A 23,651-nucleotide genomic window follows, 5' to 3' on the forward strand; every position below is an offset into this window, starting at 1 on the left:
AAAGGAAGACTGAATGCAAAGGGTTTAGGTCATTATGTTCCCAAATGGTCTCTGGTGATTCAATTAATGAGAATGTCTCTCTTCAAGGCCTGAGAGAAAACCTACTTCCTGCATTTAATTTAATATTTGCTTCAGATACTTAACCTTTAGGTATCATGTTTGAATACAGTAACAACCCCTCTTATCCATGGGGAATATATTTCAGGACCCTAAGTGGATGCCTGAAACCATGGATAGTACTGAACCCTACATACACTATGCTTTTCTTTCCTTTACAGATATACCTATGATAAATTTGTAAGTTAGATACTGTAAGAGATTAACAATAACAGGATTATAACAATATACTATAACCAAGTTATGGGAACATGGTCTCCCTCTCAACATACCTTATTGTACTGTACTCGCCCCTGTGATAATGAGAAATGACAAAATGCCTATATGACGCGATGAAGGTAAATGACATAGGTGCTGTGACATAGTGTTAGGCTCCTACAATATATCAGGAGGAGGATGGGTTATCTGCTTCTGGATCAAGGTTAACCACAGAAAAGTAACCTATTATTCGATGCAGTAATAGGAAGTGCTACAATAAACCCAATGTCCCTAAAACACACAGCTTATCAGTAAAAGATTGTTTAAATGATATTTATGTACTTCAAGTCTGGGGGCAGCATGATATACAGTAGTAGCTGTGCCAGGTTTTAGAGCCCCTGAGCATCTGACTTTGGATCCTGATTCTGTGACTAAGTGTGTGGTCACAGCAATCATGGCCCACAGGCCTCTACATGTGAGTGTCCTCATTTGTAAAGTAGGGACAATCCAACTATCCCGCACAAGGCTGTGGTGAGATTTAGAAATAGGGGACAAATACAAAAACATCTAGCATCATGACTGGCACAGAGTAGGCATTCAATAAACAGCAGCTGCTACTAGGAGTGAAAGGGATTTAGCATTACAGGAAAACAATTTTCTAAGCAGATCATTATATTCTTAGAGTTCTAATAACTGGGCTAGTTATGAACTAGGCAAGTTTAAGTGGGAAATGAATAACCAACCATGTTTTATACTTTACTTTAAGAGGTAATGGTACAAACAATCTATAGAATTTGTAAGTCTTTTAATTCTTAAGTTTTAGAAGGGCTATATATATATTTAAAATTTTTTTTTCTTGAAGTTTATTCATTTTTGAGAGCAAGGGGCAGAGAGAGAAGGGGTCACAGGATCTGAAGCAGGCTCCAGGCTCTGAGCTGTCAGCACAGAGCCCAACGTGGGGCTTGAACTGGTGAACTGTGAGATCATGACCTAAGCCGAAGTCGGACACTTAACCGACTGAGCCACCCAGGTGCCCCAGAAGGGCTATATATTAATTCAAGTAACATTGTTATAGCTTACCATTTATTTATTTATTTATTTTATTTATTTTGAGAGTGTGCGCATGAGCAGGGTAGGGGCAGGAAGGGAGAGAGTGAATCCCAAGCAGACTGTGTGCTAACACTGCACAGCCCAATGCAGGACCTACGTCTTACAAACCTTGAGGTCATGACCTGGGCCAAAACCATGAGTCGAATGCTTTAACTGACTGAACCACCCAGGTGCCCACCCCTAGCTTACCATTTTTATTTCCCAGTTCACATTCCACTGTTTCATGTTACTGAAACGCCATGTTTTGATTGCGTCTCCTGTGCTAGCATCCATCCTAATCAGTCTGTTATATGCAATTCCAATAAGTTCTTCTTTTTTTCCTCCTTGGAACCTATAGTATTAAAACATAATAAATGTTTAAAAACACGCTGGGGGTGGGAGGAATGTTGCTCTGTTTTTCTTTTTTTTTTTAATAGAGGGTGCAAGTGAAGCGAGGGGCAGAAAAAGAGAAGTGGGGCTCACCCGATGCAGGACTCAAACTCACAAACTGTGAGATCATGACCCGAGTCAAAGTTGAATGCTTAACCAACTGAGCCCCTGTTTTTAAGATGTGCTCTTTAACTCTCAAAAAAGTGATATTCTTATATAAGTAAAAATAGAAATGCTATCATTTTGAGTTTTTTGGGGGGAGAGAGAGAATGCACAAGTGGGGGCAAGGGGCAGAGGGAGAGAGAAAATCTTAAGCAGGCTTCATGCTGAGCGTGGAGCCTGATGCCGGGCTTGATCCCATAATCCTGGGACCATGACCTGAGCCGAAATTAAGAGCTAGACACTCAACTGACTGAGCCACCCAGGCAGCCCAATCATTTTGAATTTTTAAAGTAAAAATTACAAGAATAGAAAATACATTTCAATATTCTTTACTGTAAAATTGCTTAATGGATCTCAGCAGGTACTTTAAATGTTTAATTGAAATAGATTAAGTAAAAACGTACACATTAAGATTTATACATAGATGTTCAGTAGCAGAACCACTGACCTTGCAATAAAGTGTGTGATGCCAAATTCTGGTAATGACTGCCATGCTTGAATAAATCTCATCTTGGCTTCAATTAGACTCATCTGAGCTACATTCTGGTGGGCCTCCAAGATTCTTGCTGTTATCTAAACATGATTAAACATCACCTTTACCATCAGACAATATTCTTTCATTGCAGGAGCAAAACAAAAGTAACCAACTGTGCCCCACCCCACAATTACCTCTAAGAGTTGGAATTAGGAAATTTCTGAAGCCACATTTAGGAATTTTAGTTAAATAATGACTCTTCAAAATAAACCTTGATGTATTTCTTTTTGATTTCAGTTTCCATATATCCAGAAACAAAAAGTACTTTCAGGAGTAATAACTGCCACTCCCAAAACATATTCCAAGGAGACACACATATTTTGCTTTTATAAAACGATATGTTCTAATCCTGTACATGACAGGTTTTAAATTTAGCACCAAAACACAATATCAGAATGAGTACCTGCAATATAAATTCGTAGTGGACTATTTATTAGCACCTTTAATACTTGAAACCACCATAAAGATTTTTTTAATTTCTAAAGGTATCATTAGGAAAGTTAACTTTTAACTTAAATTATACTCACATTGGGATGACTACTCCCACAAAGAGTGGAAATCCATGAAGGCGATGGGGTAGGGGGGGTGGGGTGGGGGAACTGTAGCTAGGGCTTTAAATATTTTATGTATTTATTTTCTTTCCTTTTCTTTTTTAAATATGGAGAACTTACCAAATCTCTTATATAGCCTGGCTGTAGATGGCAATGCGAGGAAAGAAAAAGGAAGCAGAAAGAAAAAAAAAGGCAATCAGAAAAAATGGCAATGAAGCAAAGAAAAAGTTGCGGTAACCTGCAAACCAAAATTCCAGCCAAAAACCATGCAAAAAAAATTACTTCAGGTAGAAACCAAGCAAAGTAAATGCAAGCATGAAAATGAAAACGAGAAAGCAGCGATTACTTTCCACTTTGAATACTGAGAAACACTTCCATATTATTTCAGATTGTTAAGTGTTACTAAAATTATGGGTAGAAATTTGTAGGGAAAAAAATAAAAAAGAGCAAATACCCTTTCCCTGCTCATTTACCAGTTCTTACTGGTTAGGGCAGAGCTAATGATTTTAGTAGGAGATCAAAATTAACATTCAAAAACCTTTAATGTTTTCAGATTGAGTCAGATAATATGACCCATGCACCACTTTTCAGAAATAAGTTGAAGGCATAAAATAAGTGCAGTGACCATACTGTTTCTTTATTTACACAAGAAAAGCAACCCCCCTCAATTACCATCTGTTTTTTGCATCCTTTTTCCTGGAAGGGAAAATGAAGAGATGCTATATACTACACTAGGAATGGTGGCTATACACACAGTAGTCTATTTCCATTTGTATTAACATGGATAAAATACCCAACAACTCTTTTCTTTAAAATGTAAAAATGCAGTTTGGGAATCACAGTCATATAAGGATATATAGATACATATATATATATATATAGCAAGTTTAAATAATATACAGTTTTGGGGATTTAAAGTAGATTAAATATAACAAATTCTCTGTATTGGTGGGCCCAAAGGAAAATCTTATGCCCTGATAGGAATAAAGGACCCCATGGCCTGGACCTCATCCTACTGGACTCCTGAACACCACTGTACTATATAGTTTAACTATTAAGCCCTATGTCCAACGACGAGTACAGCATGTGACACACAATAAGCAACTAAACTTCTGCCAATCAGCACTTTCTAGGTGTCAGGGCAATACATGGTCTCTACCTTCTGGGAACAACCCATAAATTTAGTCAGGGAAAGAAGGATTACAAAAGAATGTGTGTTTGATAAAATGCCAACGTGGAAGACAAGGCTGGAAGAACCCTTAACCACGGACCACACATACTGCCACCCCACCAGTTGAAGACAAATAGTCACTGTTTCTGTCCCCCAGAGAATTTTCACTTGACAATCTAGTTGAGAAATCAGGGTTGGAAAACTATCTTTTAAAAGTGAAAACAATCATTTGAGAGGCTTCTGAGAAAACAATTCAGTACCCATCTCTGACAGCTAAGCCAACATTTGGCAGTCTTCACAGTTAGACTTGAAGATCTTTTTTTCCTGGTACCTCACAGTGAAAGAAGCTTGCTAAGATTTGAAACTGTTCCTTGCCTTTGAAGGCAAATGAATCCACTTTCAGAAACAAGGATTTTTTTTTTTACAAGTAATTTTTAAATGAAATAACGAAGAATAAAAAAATAAAATTAGTACTTGATTCACTTTCCCTTTTTAACTTACAATCTACATTCCACAAATCTCCCCAGGGCAGCATTTCCTCCATTCCTCACTACTCCCACATTGTAGGGACTGTGGGATAAACAATTTCCATGTAGCTTACACAACCTCTGAAACTTAAAGACAAATACTTGGTAATTAACCTTCTGAACATTTCCAGCTAAGTAATTTCAAACACATATGATAAACATTATATTTAAAATTAAGAATTAGTAAGTGTTCTGGATATTTTATTGGGCCCTCCCAGTAATGTTTTAAAATTATTCTTTAACAGATAAAAATCAAACTAGATAGAAATGAAATATTTATTTTAAAGGCCTTCTTCACCCCACCTCACACTGAAGCCTTTGCCTTTTATGGCATGATGTTTGGCGTAAAGAATACTGGGGGCTATCCCAAATGAAATTCCCCTGCAAAGAACCTTTTATGTTGTACTGAAGAACCATTTTCCTAAATAGCAATCCTTTTATGGTATCAATTTCCAGGAAAGGAATTCTAAACAAAGTGAACAAAAGCAGTGAATTTCAATCAAAATTTACCAAACTCTGTCACATCACGCAAATCTTGGTTTAGGTTTTTGACTGTTAAGAAAAGACGATGTTAAAATGTAGACTATTTCTACCATTGTAAAGTTTATCTCCAAAGCTGGAAAAGTCCATTTTGACAGTGCGAAGTTGTTCTAGACTTTGCCGGGAAATGCTGGCTGTGCTTTGTACCACACATATATACGGAATAAAACTGCATGAATTAAGGAATTCAAAGCATCCACACCATTTCAATTCCCTGAAAGAACACCCTGTTAACAGAGCGGTTTCCTTAGGTTGTTTAGAATAAATATGCTTCCAACTATTTTACCTTATGATCTGTCCTATTAAAATGATAAACATTTTTTAAAATGACTTAACTGACTGAAGGCCATCCACATCCCATTTTATATTCCAGCCACCTGATATGAAATTCAGACCATCATTAAAGCCACAAAGTTTTAACAGGGGAAACTAAATTTACAGTACATGTACAAAATCATGCGAGAAGAAAAGAGATGAAATGAATCAAATACCTGCTTGTTCTTGTACTTTTTTAGATAGCGAGGGGACACCAAACATTCAGGATTTATATCAGTTGTGATCTGCTCTGGTATTAACTGAGGATCTGGGTTTAAATGCTGCATCTTCAGGAAGGAAAGAATATTTTGAACTTCTAAGTTGTAAGAACTGTCTGCCATGGTCTTGCCTTTGGAGGCTAATCTGCAGGCTGCCATCCAGTGTGCATACTGTTTTTCCTGTTGAAAAGAAATACTGAAATATGAAATGTATGACATGATGGGTCCTTTAAGTATAAAATGTAAGGACGACTGGTCAACTCACTAGGGAACTGAAGAAAACTGAAGTTCACACTTTTAATTGGAAAACTTACATTGTCACAACGAAGCCAGATTTCATTCATGCCCTCTGCAACTGGAATCAGGAGTTTAATGTTAAATTTTTGGCCTGAAATGTTTACATCTGGGGTAACTTCACATCCTGTAATAAAAAAATTATTAAAATGGTCAAATTTACCTTTAAGAAATCACAAGCCACTATAGGTATCTTAACATGCTGAATTTTGCTGTTTTGGAATCTTTAAACTGGGAAGCAAGGTTTTATCGCCCAATAATTGTTTGAGGTGGAGCAAAAGAGATCTAGTGTAGAAAAGGGGTATAATGCAGTTTGTGGTCCTCATAAAACTTCACTGAAGAGAAGGAAAGGGTCCTGTTAAAAGGATATTACCAAAAAACACGACCCCACAAGTTTGATATTGTGCTGTTTTAATATCATTCAGTTCCTTAAATCTCAAGGTATTTGGGACTTTTAAGTTGCTAAATGTATAGGGATAACATTTTGGTAAGAATAAGCGACTGTTCAAAAGTAACCTCTCTGCCCACTGTGGGGCTTGAACTCATGGCCCTGAGATCAAGAGCTGCCTGCTCTACTGGCCAGAAGCCCCAAGAATAAAGGACTTTTATGATGCCTTTTCTGTGAAGCATTAGCTAGCAGCTTTACAGAAGGGCACACAGGTGGGCTGAACATACACTCAGTTAGATGGCGGGATAATGGCTGGCATAAACAAGCAGTAACCAGTGTAACATAGTGGAGAGGCACCCTGCAATCTGACCTTGTTCCACGCTTCTCTGTCACTTAATTACTGCCCATTTGTGGAACATCTCTAAGCCCAAATTTCCCAACCTTAAAACTCTACCTCACAGGAATGCCGTAAGGATAAAGAAGATAACAGACATGTCAGAGCTTTCTAAACGGTATTCCAGTTATCACCCTCAATGTGTCTTAAGACCATCAAGTAGGCTCCTAGACTGTTAGCAGGGCCTGTGGTCACTTTGCTCTGTGTACCGGAGCAACATCTCTCTGTACAGAGAGTGTAAGGAACAAGATAATAAAGCTCTCTACATCTACCACAAAGAAAGAACAAATACAAAGCACTGTATTGAAAACAACAGAATACTGTACTTTTTTTAATGTTTATGCACTCTGATAAGAGGGAGTGGGCACTGCACACGCATGCAGGGGAGGGGCAGAGAGAATCTCAAGCCCGTGGCTCGATCCCGTGAACCGTGAGATCATGACCTGAAATCCAGAGTCAGACGCTAAAACGACTGAGTCACCCAGGCGCCCCAAGAAACAGAACATTTTAGATAAATGGAAGATCCTCTTCTCCTTTCCAGAAACACCTATCATGAATTTAGTGGACTTTCTCCCTGTTTGCTTTCTTTTAAAAAAATATTAGCTACAGCATTTACCTCTTTCTGTACAAGGATTACAAACTATCAGGAAGTTTGCATTTAATCTGCAAAGGTAACACAAAGAGGAGATGTTTGAAGATAGTTCTTTTGCAGATTTCATTACTCACTGAAGCAGACTTAAAAGTACACAATCCCATAATCATGTCTCTTTTAAAAGTAAAACACCAAAAAAACCTAAAAAGCTTGGCGAGGCATAGTGAGTGGTAACTCAGGTGCTACTGTAGGCGCAGAGGCACCTGTCAGGGCACACATCTCAGACAATATTCACTCCGTGCCACCTTGGGTACCTACGACCATGGCAACGTGCCATGCTTCACTGTAGCCCAATTGCTGCTCCTCTGACACGTTCTAACCGCAGTCTTCAAACTCTTTGAGTCCTGCAGCCCTGACACCTTCTCCCCATCATGTTTTCACTTCTTCCTTTTCCTGAGTCCAGCCTGGACACCATTCACCAGCTATCACATCCAACTCCCTAGACTCACCGTATTTCCATTAATACACATTAACCAAGACCTTAACCCTGGCTCCATCCAACCACCTCGCTTTTACTTGCCTATAATAGGCTGCTGAGCACTCTAAGGAGGGGAGGGGGAGAAAAACCACAAAACCAAGCAGATAGGTTTCACCAGAAATTCATGGATTCCCAAACTCTACCTGGCCCTCAACACTTGCATCCTGTGTTTTCAGATACTCTCAACAATGTTTATCTCAAATCTTCTCAGGCCTCCGATGCCGCTCACTCTCAGGGGACAACTTCTATCTTTTCTCCAAGAAAGCCATGAGAAGTAGTCACACAGCTTCCTACCACCACAGCCGATAAAGCTTGCTGCCCTCAATCCCACAGTGGGATGGCATCTCTCTGATCCCAAGTGGGCTGTTTTCTGCCATCCCAGGAACCTTGCTCCATCACAGAGATCCTCTTCCTCTCCCAGACACTACTTCTCTATTTCTAGTGTGATGTTTCCATCAGCATTTCACTTCCTTGGGTCTCTCCAATCTTGAAACAAAATGCCTTTCTCCTCCACCTTATACCTCTCTCTGCTGTTACTGCCCTCTTTCCTCCCTCCTTATTACAGGTAAGGTTCATCAAAAAACTATCTCTGTTTCCTATTTACTTCTCAATGACTGTACTTTGGCTCCCATACTCAAAGGCCACTGAAATCTGCTCCAATCTGTTCTGCATCAAGGCCACCAACCACCTCCAATGTGGCTAAATGCTATGTCGGCTTCACAGTCTTTATCTTACTTTTCTGTAGTATTTGATGCCAGTGATTACGCTGTCCTTTCTGAAACAACTTTTATCTTAGTTCCCACCATGTCTCATTTCCAGACATGGTCTCTGTAAGCATTTTTTGTTTCCCTTCCTCTAATCTGCCCTGTATCTCAAACACAGGTGTTCTGCAGGGTTCTGTTCTTAGCCTTTTCATATTATAGACAACCATTGTAATGGCTGCCATTTATCATTAACGCTAAAACTGATACCATCAGTATCTGCATGTGGATCTCCCGTGATCCAGTGGCCTACAAGTTACCTCCAACAGCTATCCCACAGGCACCTCAAATTTAAAATAACCCAAAATTAAACTCACTGTCCTTCTCCCCGAAATAAGCTCTTCTATATTCTCAACTCTATCCATCCAACTTGTACGAGCCAGAAATAAGTCCCTCCCCATGAGCATCTCCCAAATCAATCACTCAGGATGCTTGCTGACTGGGCTTTCTCAGGATCTTCTGAACTTGAACCCTTTTCTCCATCCATATTGATCACCTTAATCTGGATCACTGTCACTGTTCTAAAATTATTCCTCTATACTGTAGCCAATATAAATAGGATGGATCCTGTTATTTTCATGTTAATACTTTCTCAGTGACACTTCATTGCTGCCAGTTTAAAAAACAATCCCTAACATTTTTATCCTCCAAAACATGCCAATTTCTTCAGCTGTTGTCCCTCTTCTATGTAGAAATCAGATGCAATAGCCACTGGGAAGCATTCATCCTCTGCCTTGAACTCTACATTCCAACAGCACAAAACCCCCTGTGGTTGCTGATGCTTTTCTCCAGGAATTTCTGCATACCAGTCTCTGCCACAAGGTTTTTACCAATTCTCCTTCCTTCCATGGGCCTTGAGTTAGACACTGGATCTAACTCTGGCATTATTTCTGCCAGGATATTCCCCACCATCGCTGAACACTGAGACAGCACACACCCTTATCTTTGCTCCTCCTTGGACCTGTTACTTTTTAAAGTACTATTCATTGCCCAAATTGTCACTGTTTATCTCCCAAATGCTCTAAACACCCAGAGGGGTGGGTCTGTAACCTGTTCCTGCTCATGTCTCCAGGATCTAGCACAGCTGGGGCACAGGAATTCAATCAGTATTGGAACTGAATTTGTTTTTAGAACTTTTCATTTTAGATCTCCAAAGGCCTTAGAGAACATCTAGTCCAAAGTCCAAAGTCCAAAGGCATGGAGAACACTCTCATTTCTTAGAGGAAGGTACTGAGGTCCAAATGGGCTATTTTTCTAAAATCACAGGGCTTATTTAGTAGCAGAACAGGAAGTAAGCCACTTGATTTTTAGGCTAGTGATATCTTCATTAGTGTGATGTGTGGGAAAATGCTCTTTTGGGAGGACATGGAAAAGGTAGGATGACAGCACACTGTAAGCCATTTTCCATACTAGGACTTGGCTTCTCAGTCATGCAGGGGGGGAAGGTTAGGGATGTAACACGGTTAGAGAAAGCAGGGGCCAGAAGACAGATCTAGTCTCAATCAAGAGCAGATAATCTGGGCTGGTCCTGGGCAGCTGAGGACAGAAGCAAGAACAAGAGCTGCAACAGATTCTAAAAGTAACAAATAACAAAAGAGACCCAAAAGTTAACTCATGGGTCTTGGAGAGAAAGGCAGTTAGCCTAATTCAAAGTTTTAGGAAAATTACAGTATTCTAACACATGCGCAGAGCAATCTTCTACCCAGGCCAGGGGTTTCCTTTTTTAAAAACAACAGTTCAGATAACTAGTGAGCAGAACACAGAGCACAGATTTGGACATTTCGTTGAAATATACTAAAAATATCCTAATGTACTATGTAGAAAAGAAAATGAAGACTACAGATCAGGGAAAGCACCTTTATATTTTAAGCAATAAATACAGTATTTTGAGAATAATTTCTGTGAATGAGTCAGGGGCCCCCTTCTTGGGTACTTTTGTCCAAATATGGACATTTTTAGTTAGAAAGGCATATTGCTTTACATATAATGATAAATGTACATGCAAAATGTAACCCAGAGGAGAAACGGGTTGGGCCAATAGGAATGAACTTCTTGAACAACTAGCCTGCCAAGGGAACGGCAACCAACAGGCCACGAAACCAGGAGGCTACCCCGCAGCTCCATAGCCTGGAAACACCATGCTCCTTTCTCAATTCTGCCTCTCCAACCCCATAACTTAGTTGGGAATTGAAGTCTTACATGAATGCATCTGATTGGAATAAAAATCTCACTGCAAACAAGTCCAGAAAATGTATTTTATTTTAGTTTTCTAGCCTTTGCTGTAAGAGTGTGGAACAGTGAGATGACAATCCACCAAGCATGCTGGTGCCAAGGGTGCAGGGAGTGTGGTGTGGGCACATAGGAGAGCAGTTCTCGCTGGAAGTGAGCCAAATGGTTTTAGTGAATATCCCCATAAGTGAAGTGGTGATCAACAATCTGCAACACCCTGCAGAAAAATCACGGCAGGAGGCAGCAAGATGTCCTCTAGCCGTAGAAGAACCAGACCAACCTGGACAGGAAATTCTCCTTCTGCCTGAACCACTGCATCAGTCAGATAAAAGAAGTGAAGGAGCAGTATGAAGAACCAAAGAAGTCACCCAAGTGGGGAGTGAAATGGAAAAAAAAAAGACCAAAGCCAGTAGCTCTGAGTCCTCAGCCAGGAGCAACTCAGGCCACAGCAAACAAGGTTGCCACAAGGGAGTAGAAACATGTCCAATAACATGTGCCTCAAATACCAGCCCCTTAGTGACAGCTTTGGATTTGAAGAGACAAGAGGAAACCAAAGAGATTCAGGTTGTTGACGAGGAGGAGCCTCAGAGGTGTATCCTGGGGCTACCCCAGGAGCCAAACTGAGAGCAGAGTGTCGAACGAAAATGTTCAGGAAGGTGTTGTGGGAGGGTTAAGAAGTTGGCCAAACCCCATAGGTGCCTGCTGCCCCATTGCGGAGCCAAAAAGAGACTGGGGGTCATGAGGGGGAGCAGCTTATCATCAGTGAAAGTCAGGAAGAAGAGTAGGATGCTGATGAGGAAGGGAAAAGCCAGCAAAAACGGAGAGGACTACAACACGGATGAGAATGAAGAAAACCTGAATGACCTAATGCTGAGGATGAGAAAAGAGGCACCACAGATTTACTTGACGAGAAGAAAAGTGGAATCACTTCAAATGAAGACTGTACAAAGAGATTATAACGAAATAGTTGTGGGAAATGGAATGCTTAAAATTGTGACAAAAACTATGTACCAAAAAAAAGAATCTAGACCTAAAAAGGTACCATAAAGGAGTAAATGTATCTGCTGAGAAACACACCCCTGCCCCACCGAGCAAAGTGAAGTTTATTGACTGTTAGCCAACAGAAAGTTTCTCCATCAACACTGGTCACTCCAAGGCTTTCCTTACCTCTTAGGTTCATCTGATGAGCTGGTGTGCCACTGGATTCTTCTTTGCTCTTATAGCAAGAAATAGATGTATCTTTAAAGGTGCACCAATATTGCTTGTAACCTTTTAGAGTCAGTTTTTTTGGCCTACATGTCAAACAGAATTAAGAGAAAAACCACTTTTGAAATAACTTTATCAACAGTATGTTTTAGCAGCAAAGTTTCAAAACATTAAAAGTCTGAGGCCAAGTTTTACATATATTCAACTAAGTTCCCTTGGGCCAGCATGGTATATTCAATGTTGCTGTTATTGGATTTGTCCCCTCTCGATCAATCTACTCAGGAAGATCTCAAACAGTGAATGGGTAGAGGAGAAAGGAGGGCCAACAATCTAGTATTTCTGTCAGTGGTAGCCATCTCTAACACTAGCAGGTCACATGGAAAGGACAAGAAACAAAAGGTGAAGTAAATGTCACCAATCGGAAAGCTCCTAGGTCCTATAATCACCAGCAGATTCCTGAGTGTGTGCAAGGCTGCCTTTGGAGCCTCTCTGAACGAGGGTACTGGTCTCTCTCAGGGTGTAACTGAATGGTGCTTCAACTTGCCACCCAAGGCCAACACGAAGATGACAGTAATCATGACAGAGAGTGGGTAAGTAAAGGTGTGAAATGCGAGAAGAAAGGGGATAGGGAGCGGCATCTGAAATCATGCCCTTATCTTAGAAACTTTCCATACGGTAAGCTGTTATATGTTTAGCTACAGTAAATGGTTTATTCCATAATGGCTTCACACCTTCTATTCCATATCACCTCCTCTCCTTTCTCCCTTTTCTGCTTTAATGCCTAGATTCTGTGGACTGTGCCCAGATTGATGAAAGTCTAGATAAGATACACAAAAACCTTATTATAAAATATGCCTTGAACAAATGAATAAAATTCAATAGAATCTGGGGCTCTGAACAAGGAAATAACTGCTGGCAATAATAGTTCATTATGTCCTGCTTTCACCCGGAGGGGATGTTTTATAGTAAAATGCCACTGTATGTTTCAGTCTACATGATGCAATCTAGGTTACATAATCTTTGCTTTTCCCCTTTAAGAAAAATGTTTATCAGATAAAACAACTCACGAGTACTGCAATTTTAATTTGGTAAAGATGGTTATTTTCTCTCATAATTCATAATGCATATGCTAAAGTAAATTCCAACATGAATGTGACTACAAAATTGATACTTGTCATTCATTAATATTTGGAATTCCTCCCCTTTTGTACTTACTTAAAAACTTTAATATAGTCAGCAAGTTCAGGAATAGAAGTGATGTCACCCTAGGGAAAGAATTAAATCATTTTTTTTCTGATTTTTCTTGAAATTTGAAACTCTAATATTTAGTACCTGCCATCAAGTATCAGTGTATTCAATTAACAAAATTACATAACATACAGATTATTAAGGTTTTAAAAGTACAATCATAATGTATGGTCATATGTACAAAGCCATTTTTTTTAAAGTTTGTTTTGTGAGAGAGAGAGAGAGAGAGAGAGAGAGAGAGAGAGGATCCCAAGCAGGCTCCACGCTGTCAGCGCAGACCCCAACGTGAGGCTCGATCCTACGAACCATGAGATCATGACAGAGCTGAAACCAAAAGTCTAACCAACTGAGCCACCCAGGCACTCCACAAAGTCATTTTTAAGTGGCATACAAAGCTAATAAAAAATGTGATCAAAATGGCAGTTCATATAACCTATAAGAACATATTATTCTAATTCAGCTAAAATTGTTTACATCTGCACATGAAAATTTTATAAAATCCTAACAGCCCTTAGGTCAGTGTTTCTTCTGTAACAACTAATTCCTAAGCTTTAAAACTAAACTTAGCATTTAAAATTTTTCCCAAGATCTGCTTTTCTCTTTTTGTAACATTTTAAATGTGAAGCTCACTGAATGGATGTTACCATGACTTCACTCTACCTTTTACTCTGCAGAAATGTTCTTCCACTGCTTGTGAGAGAATGTGCAGATATCTCGAGATCTATCTTTACTGTATCCTAGAGACTAGAATATTAATTTAAAATTTTTCCCTGAAAGTTTCTGATAAGTCAACACCTGTGTTCTCTAAAGCATTAAATCCACAAAAAGGTAAGAATTCAAACTAAACTAGTAGGGAAAAAGATTCACCATACCAAAATTGTTGATGTTTTCCCTCCTTCCAAAGTGATCTCCAGGTCTGAAAGAGCAGCATCAACTTCGTCTACTTCTTTGTCACTGTTGTTCAAATGATTCTCTGATGTCATGATTGACAGCTTATTGATGTGATACTGAAAACAGAAATGATATTTTATTTAAATGTCTGTTCTAACTAGTAAAACTTTAAAATGAGATCACTATTCGCATCTATATTGAAAGCTTTTCATCACCTAACTTGAAAAGATATAGTGTCCAAGAACTAGAATAGGAAAATAAATGGCAGTGCACCTAAAATCAGTGTCCTAAACATCCCAATAAATATTTATCCAGGATATATAAAAATGATTTAGTTTGGGAAGCCCTAGGACTTAGAGTTAACAGGTTGTCCACTAAGCTCCACATGAGCAGAGATTTTTTTACTCTTTTCTCCCCACTGCAGTATTCCGTGTGTCTAGAACAGGTCCTAGAACCAATGAATACTGAATGAATTAACAGAATATGCATCAGGTCTTTTGTAAAAATATATTAACATTGATTACCTTGTGTTACTATTACTACCCTGCAGAAGAAAATTAGTTGAAAGCTAAAGCCCTTCTTCCCCCGGCCCCCCAGCCTCAATTCAGTGCTGAAAACATGATCAGAGGAAGATGATGTTTATATCTCAGTTACGTAACAATGATAAGATGGATTACATTTATATGTGAACACACACACATGCATATTTGTGTATATATACCAGAGTAGTGGTAAATACTCCTTACGCAGCTAGAAAAATCTTTGCATAAAGAAAAACTAGTAATGATTTTAAATATATTTAGGTCACTTAGAACAAATATTAATAATCTATTAGATTCTGATGCTAAACCTTACAGAGGTTTCACACAAAGGTAAGTAGAACTTTTGAATCACTTAATCTAAAAAAAAAAAAACCTCTCTTTTTTTTTTAAGTTTATTTATTTTGAGAGAGAGAGAACGTGCATGTGTGAGCACGAGCAGGGGAGGAGCAGGAGAGGAAGACAGAATCTCCAGCAGGCCGCACGATGTCAACACAGAACCCGATGTGGGGCTCGAACCCACGAACTGGGGCTTGAACCATGAATCATGAGATCAAGACCTGAGCTGAAATCAAGAGGTGACATTTAACCGACTGAGCCACCTAGGTGCCCCTAATCAGTTTCCTTTCAAAGCATTAAGTAGCACTCCAAATTTCTAAAGTATTCATTCATTGAATAGGATCTATTCATGGGAACACTGAATGAACTAATCTGAGACCAACTGTCAGTGTTCCTCTGTATTTTAAGATTAGTGAATTGATAATGAATAGTCTCTGGCTATCCCTTCAACTGTGTTGAAATGAGATCCCTCCAGTGATAGAAACTTCCATGTTCACAAATCATGGAGAATGTGGTAGGTTGAGGCACTCAGGAAGTTGCCTCAAATGTCAGTAACATTAAGAATCGTCAAGAGAGTTGGTTAAAAATACATATTCTTAGGTTCACCCCACAGAGATTTTAATGTAGCAAATCTGGAGTCCAGCCCAGAATCTGCATTTTTATTAAGTGACTTAGGTGATTCTGATGCAGAAAGTCCTTTTAAGTTATACTGTAGAAACCCTGGCTATGAATGGGAATGGTCATAAAACCCCAGCTTTGCTTTCAGAGATGCATCGGTTATCTTTTAAATGTTACAATACAGACTTGGACCTAAATACTTTAAAAACAGTGTTATTAACCTTTCTGTTTTTGATCCACTCCTCCTTACTTTGTTTCTTTTTACTATTGTAGATTTACGTTACACAGGGAACCAGAAGCCCCAAGTTCAGAGTGCAGACTGTCTAAAATAAAAAGAATAGTCATCTCTTTCCCATCTTCTCAAAGTTTCCCCCTTCTGTACTGGATGGATTCTTAGAGCCTTTGGTTCAGTTTCTGGGAAGGCTTCTAAGAACTCAGGATTTGTAGTCCAAAATTCTCTTATAGAATCTAGATTCTAGGGGCACCTCGGTGGCTTAGTCAGTTAAGTGTCCGACTTTGACTCATGTCATAATCTCACGGTTTGTAGGTTCGAGCCCCAGGCTGGGCTCTGTGCTGACAGCTTGGAGCCTGCTTCAGATTCTGTGTCTCCCTCTTGCTCTCCCCCTCCCTCTCTCAAAAATAAACATAAAAAAATAATAATAAATCTAGATTCTCAAATGGTTCAGGAGAGCTATGCTTTGGGACATTGTGTCCACAAATTAAAATTCATGTCTTGAAGTGTTTTCTACTGCACTAAAATGGACTGTCTACTGTACACTGGGTGAGGGAAAGCTATGAAATGATCCTATTTCTGTGAAAATACAACTGTGTGTGTCTGTCTGACCCTTGGACAACATGGAGGCTAGGGGCACTGACTCTCCCAAAACCTTACTAATAATAGTCTGCTCTTGACCAGAACTTTATCAATAAGAAACAATTAACATATATTTTGTATGTTATATATGTATAGACTTATTCTTACAATAAAGTTAGAGAAAAAAATGTAAGGAAAATACATTTACTGTAATGTATTTATCGAAGAAAATCTGCACATAAGTGGACCCATGCAGTTCAAGCCTGTGTTGTTCAAGGGTCAACTATATTCTCACTCAGCAAATTTTTTCAGCACCTACTATGCGCTCATAGGTACGTCTGTATCTGTTGGTTTTTTAAAAAGTGCATTATTTTTATAATAAAAAGATAAATACTATATAATAAAAGTCTGTGATTTTCCCCCACATACATTTTATATGTACTACTCTTCTGTCATTGGCAAAACCGTCACTAGAAAATTATACGCCTATATTCTAAGTGAGAAAGATGTAGGTAGAAAACTATAAACCAAGTGAGATACTTTGAACAAAATTACTCCAGAATTTAATTCATGAAATTCTTCAGATAATCTGAATTATCCAAAAACACAATAGAAGATTCTTAACTAGCTGATTAAACAAGTCTCTACCTAAACTAATTTATCTGCCATCAAAGATTTTCCTTGTTTAAGCTTTGTTTCGACTCCCTTCTTTTATCATATAAACTAAGGAGAAATGAGCTTTTCTTCCATTGTAAACAGGACAATTTTTTAAGTCTTAACCAGAAAACCTTCCTGGATGCATAAAAACATTTGGAAGACTGGGAGCATTTTTATTTGTGTTCTAAAGAGAAGAAAATAAAATCCTTTTTACAGTGAAAGCTTTTAATAAGTAAATGTCAACTTTGCTTCCTGTACTTAAAGAACACTAATTTTGTCAGGACTTCTGGCAAAACCAGAATTCTACCATAATCTGAGAACATTCACCAAAGCCTCATTCAACTATGTGAACTGTAAGAATGACTAGTCTGTGGTCCGCTGGATCCCAGTGTCTCTAAGAAGGCAGATCTGTGGATGCCACCCTAATGTTATTTTACTAAAGGGGGAAAGTTTCGAAAATATAAGCACTACTGTATTCTTAAAAAGTTGGTATGCAAGAACTACAGTTGAGAAAACACTGGTTTAATCTAAGGAAAACATTACCTACTTAAAAAAAATTTTTTTTAAATGTATTTTGAGAGAGAGAGGGAGCGCCGTGTGCCTGTGAGCAAGGGAAGTGCAGAGAGAGAAGGAGAGACAGAATCCCAAGGAGGCTCGCACCCTCAGCGCAGAGCCTGAAGTGGAGCTCGATCTCATGAACTGTGAGATCATGACCTGAGCTGAAATCAAGAGTCAGACACTTAACCGACTGAGCCACCCAGGTGCCCCTAACTACACCTTAAGGATTATCATTCTGAAAACTAATTTATGTTTTGTTTCAGTAGTCCATTAAAATTTATCACCTTTAAAGTGTATTATTTTTGCTATAGCCACTTAAAAAATATTATCAGCCCCAGCTACTTAGGAAATTATGCAAGTAATAAGCTTCATTTTAGAAATGGGATTTTCAATGTAGATCTTATTTCTAAAGCAAAATGGGGTAGTTTTAAACTAATATATATCTGGGGTGGGAGAATAGTTTTCTTCTATAGGATACAAAAAAAATAGCTGAAGTATATACCACTAAACTCTGAAAAAAACAAAAAGTGAAATTCATGTATTTACTTTGCCTTCTAAGTGTATATTCATTTTCAACACAGCAAAAAGCAAACACTATCAAAATGCTACTGGAATTACAATGCAACTTTACTATTTAAAAATAATCCCCTATCCTGTCCATTGAAAAGTCCCATTTACCAATACTCTCCACTACCTGCAGGGCTGCAAACATCATCATTTCTTCTTCTGTGCATTCAATTTCTTCTAGGAGAATAGCCCATTTGGCCTGCTCATAAAGCTGATTGATTCTGATTGCATCATACTGCAGCAAAAGAGACATAATCCTTTTGTAATACATCACCTTTAACATAAAATAACTTGAAAACTGAATATTCACATTCAACGCTTGGAAACAAAAAGTTTTAATATACATTTTTTCCCTGGGATTTTTATTTAGTATCAAATACTCAATAATGAGAACGATACTTACAGGGTTAAGTATGTCTATATATACCCACATCTAATTTTCCATTAAAAATAACACTGAGATGTCCAAAACATTATTATCCAATATTAGAAATAGATTCTGTGTTATTTTACAGGGAAACAATCATCAGATATTCCAGAGTTCTTAAGAAAATGAATCTGATTTGAAAGACATTTAAAGGGTAAAAGTGACTGCTTTTCAGTGTTGGTACTGCAACCTGCCACACTAAAATGTTATAATCAGAGAGTAAATTATTTTAGGGAACATCTTATTCACTAGGGAAAAGCATGCTCAGACAAAGTGTCAGGTCCTTGTAAAGAGCAATTATTTTAAGAATCTGAAATAAGAGTACATATTTGTACTTGTGGAGAAGATTTATTTATATATTGCTGAATTATCCATTTAGTTACATTAAGAAAAATTAATAGTAATGTCTTAACAATACATAGCATCCCCTTCCCCAGCAAATGTAACTATGTTCCTAAAACAACTTTGGTTTTACTAAAATGAGACATGATATGACCCAAAAGGGACTAAAATTATTTTTATAGTTCCAATATATACATTTTACAGTTACAATAAAAAATTACTTAAGCACACAATAAAAAATGAAAACTATATACATGAAAATCTAGACACTAATCTAGACATGAAAAGGATGAGAGGTAGTCAAGAGAGGTTCCCTTCCTCCCAAGGATGATAAATAAGGAAGCAAAAGATCCAAATCTCTGTGCCATATGTATTCTAGGGAAAAATACTTGAGATTTCATAGCAAATTTAACTCTTCTAGGAAAAGCAAAGTGATACAATCATTTGATACTAAAAACATATTACAAAGTTTAGCTATTAAATGGGAAGAAATGTAGGCTTAAAGAATTTTTAAGCAACATCTTTTGATTTATAATTAGAAATCTGAAAATCATTTAAAAGGTACTATTTCAGAAAAATCTTGTTTTACAAAAAGCACAGCTGAAGAGAAGTGTTAAAAAAACAAAACAAAACAAAAACAACCCTAAAACTAACTTTACCAATTCTGTAGTACCAAGCTAGTGCTTTTAAAAATACAAATCAACCAAAAGTTCAATTATTTTAACAAAAAAGAAAAAGGTTTAATTATGCTTCTGACTTACTAACACAATAGAATTATTTCAAATATAGATGCCTTTGTCTAAAGCTTAGGCTTTTAATATTATTCAGACTTGCTATATATGAATGATTCTTAACCCCACCAACTGCAAAAACCAAACATCCAAATGAACAAAACAAAAAGAAAAAAAGAAGAGATCCCTCTAAAACCCTCGGTACCTTTGGATTCAAATCAAAAAAGCTGTAATACTTGAATCGGAGAAGCAAGGCCTCATTTTCCTTCACATCCTGTTCCATGAGAGATCTTGAGGAATCAAGCCACCTGGACAGATTAACGAGGGCATTAGAACAAAGCAAGACAAGATTAATAAAGTATCTCTACCTCTCACTGGAGAAAGAAATTCTTCAACATATCTGCATTTTAAAACTTACCCTTGGTTGATTTTTGCTTTGTCAAGAAGAGCCTGGGGCTTGAACATTTTTGCCAAGATTTCCGGTGATGTGATTGGCTGACTGACAGCAAGTATACCAGGGTTGCCTTCTGACAAAGCACTGTCACCGAACCAAGCAGAAGTTGGTGACAAGGGGCTTCCATCATGAGCGTCGTAAGTGGGGGTCATTGTTTTACTATAAAGTCCTGGGCTTGAATATATACTTCCTAATAAATAACATGAAAAACAGGTAGTAAGTATGAAGCACAGAATCTTAGTTTTCAGTAATACATACTACGATGATATAAAGCAAATTGTGAAACAAAAGCTTCATTCTGGAAGGAAAGCTTAGTGCATTATTTTACCTGTCTTGAAAACATGTAAAATTAACTTTAACTCTACTTGTATAACATTAGAACATGTAATAACAAGGTCAAAAGAATATAATTAAGTTGGCAGAAAATCTGGGGGAAAAAATCAGTTCAGGAGAATTAGAAGGAAGACAAGTTAAGGATATAGCTGAAGCAGACAGACCAAGTTTTTGTTTTTAATTGTGGCAAGGCTCACCTTTCAGAGGGCCAATGTAAAGAACATCAGTGCCTATAGGAAAGGAAAGAAAGGAATTCAGAAGATAAAGGAAAGGCAACAATAGAAGACAGAAACAAAGAATGAAAAGGAAAAGGAAATGGGAAAAAGAAAACAACAGATTTTTTCCTAATATGAATCATAAACTAAAGTTAAGTATTTCAAATGAATTTAAGAGTAAAGAATCTTAGAAACTGTAACCTAACTGTAAAATAAATGTTTTTGTCCAATCAAAAGAATGAAATTGTGCTCAAGTGTCCAGGGACAAACATATCCACATTTATCACTCTTTGAAATCCGTACCTTGTTCTAAGAACTCAATGTAATTGAATAAATGCACATAAATTAAGAGAACAATTTTATGTTAATGTTTTCTTATTGAACAGCTAAACTGGTTCCAACAGATTTATAAATAAAGTATTAAAGCAAAGGGGTAGATAAAATTTTGCTAACAAAGATACATTTTATAATTAAGCCCCTGAAGGCAGGGATATTGTATCTTCTAATTCCTCAGTGTTCAGTAGGCCAGACACAAAGTAGAGGCTACATAAATAAAAACTTGAATTAAATCAACTGACAATATATCCTCTATCATCTAAATTATAAAAATTAGGAGATAAAATTAAGACTTAAAAAACAAAAAGTTCAGAATGGCATTAAGTAAAAGCATCTCCCCTTGAAGTCCTAACTCTGTTCATTATATTTTGTCTTCGTAATTAAAAAATGTGTAAATGAGTATCACACTGTTAATGGATGATGGAAAGAGAATGGCTGTTTCCCTTACCTAATTTAGGAATATGTTTAGGAATTTCCTTTCCACTCTAACAATCCCTCCCTACCACCTCACCCCAATACAATGATAGAAAAAATTACCTATGAAAAATTGGTGACCATGCTAGAGATTTTTGTAGTTGTCATGACCTAGTCTAGGAAAAGAACACAAAGGAAAAAAAAAAAAATCTTGCTAGCCACAGGGTATCTGATTTGATGCCCCCAGTAAGTATTCTTCAATGTTAGTGACTAAAGCAACTTGCGGAATCTCAATGTTGTTCAATAAGCAACAAAGAAAGCTGTCAACTCTCCTTTTTAGCTTTAAAGAACACTGGAATAGTGAGTGATATCCTTAAAAGCTAGAACTTTAAAACTACAACGGCATTTTGTGAAAGGGTTACTACTTGGGCACCCATACTTATTAAAAGGGCTGAAAACAGGGGTGCCTGGGTGGCTCAGTCGGTTGAGCGTCCAACTTTGGCTCAGGTCATGATCTCACGGTTCGTGAGTTCGAGCCCCGCATCGGGCTCTGTGCTGACAGCTCAGAGCCCGGAGCCTGCTTCAGATTCTGTGTCCCCCTTTCTCTCTGCCCTCCCCTGCTTGCACTCTCTCCCTCTATCAAAAATAAATAAACATTAAAAAACATAAAAAAAAAAAAAAAAAAAAGGCGGGGGGGGGGGGGGGGGGGCTGAAAACATTACTCCAGCTCAGCTTGGCAAAGAATCCTGCTAGAGCATATATGTATAAGAGATAGAAAAACATTACCTTCTAGGCAAAATCTTCTCATTGTGTATTTCAAAGATCTAGCAAAATAAACCCTTTACTAGGAATGTCAGAATATTGAAAATTCATTCCTAGTATGATGGACTGTAATTACGATTCAGAATTAAAGTTAGAATTGACAATTTTCTTCATAAAGTTTCTAAAACGAAATATATTCCCCTAAGTCACACAACATTTAATGGAATCAGCCACCCAATCGATTTTTTTCCCGCTCAATTTCCTATACTTTGTATATTCTACACTTCATATTTGATCACTTCGTTGTTCCTATTCTTATTCTGTTAGGCGCTCCACAGTCATAACTCATTTAGTGTTTCCAACAATCCTATTATTCTCATTTTAGAGGAGCAAATGGAGTCACAGAGAGATTAGGTAACTTGTCCAATGTCAAAAGCTATTAAGTTTCAGAGCCAAGCTATAAATCAGCCAGTCTGATTGAAGCTATACACACTGCCTCCTGGGCACCATAACTTATTTAAGCCATTTCCAATTGGTGTGCATTTATTTGTTTAGAATTTTGACTTCACCACTGCTACTGCAAACAAATGCCTTGCAACAGTTGTGTTTGTACCTATTTCCTAATTCTATCAACACTGCTGGGACAGAGGATATATGTGCATTTTACACTCCTTCTAAGTCTCAGTTCAGTGACAATCCCAACTACCCTGTAATTCCTGATTGCCCGATTTAAACATATTTGAAAAAAAAAAAAAAAAAACTTACTTGAAGCAGAAAGCTATTACAGGGCAAGATGAAGCAATATATTTAGTCAGCAATAAAATGGGAGTTTGCTGAATTTTGTGGTATGATAACCAAAACAGTAAGGAGGAGACAGAGTTCAACAAGCACTACATTTCAGGGCCACTTACTATAAACATTAAAAACCCTATGTAACTTTAGAATCTGTCTCATAACTTGGTTACTATAAATTATATTCTTATACATTCTTTTTTAAAAGAGAGTACTAAAGAATTTAATACATTTTAGATAATTTCTCAGCAAAATATCAATCTCATACCATACTTAGAAAACAAATTTCAGGTAAATTAAAAATAAAAATGTTGACATTACAGGAGTTAAAATATATAAATATGAAACAATTACATAAAAGCATAAAAAGGAAATGTAGAAGAATTGTTACAATACTTG

General features: G+C 37.6%; 1 protein-coding gene and 1 long non-coding RNA gene across 8 annotated transcripts in view; one reads left to right on the plus strand and one right to left on the minus strand.

Moving 5' to 3' along the window:
* The window catches only part of LOC131517230 (uncharacterized), a 183,812-nt gene that overhangs the window by 103,095 nt on the left and 57,066 nt on the right, over positions 1-23,651 (plus strand). The gene's annotated exons all lie outside the window — the stretch shown is intronic.
* Positions 1-23,651, minus strand: part of FERMT2 (FERM domain containing kindlin 2) — an 84,543-nt gene that overhangs the window by 1,481 nt on the left and 59,411 nt on the right. The window contains exons 5-17 of one of the 6 annotated variants that reach the window (XM_058739062.1): positions 20,931-20,963; positions 20,365-20,590; positions 20,152-20,254; positions 18,574-18,681; positions 14,336-14,470; positions 13,431-13,480; positions 12,177-12,301; positions 6,128-6,234; positions 5,772-5,993; positions 3,715-3,738; positions 3,163-3,183; positions 2,405-2,529; positions 1,615-1,756 (exon numbers count right to left, since the gene is read on the minus strand). In XM_058739062.1, the coding sequence (XP_058595045.1) occupies positions 1,615-1,756; positions 2,405-2,529; positions 3,163-3,183; positions 3,715-3,738; positions 5,772-5,993; positions 6,128-6,234; positions 12,177-12,301; positions 13,431-13,480; positions 14,336-14,470; positions 18,574-18,681; positions 20,152-20,254; positions 20,365-20,590; positions 20,931-20,963 (1,421 nt within the window). The remainder of the gene's footprint in view (positions 1-1,614; positions 1,757-2,404; positions 2,530-3,162; positions 3,184-3,714; positions 3,739-5,771; positions 5,994-6,127; positions 6,235-12,176; positions 12,302-13,430; positions 13,481-14,335; positions 14,471-18,573; positions 18,682-20,151; positions 20,255-20,364; positions 20,591-20,930; positions 20,964-23,651) is intronic. The other 5 variants (XM_058739063.1, XM_058739064.1, XM_058739065.1 and 2 more) reach the window with 5 other exon arrangements.

Source organism: Neofelis nebulosa, chromosome 7, assembly GCF_028018385.1.
Source record: "Neofelis nebulosa isolate mNeoNeb1 chromosome 7, mNeoNeb1.pri, whole genome shotgun sequence".
Taxonomy (NCBI): domain Eukaryota; kingdom Metazoa; phylum Chordata; class Mammalia; order Carnivora; family Felidae; genus Neofelis; species Neofelis nebulosa.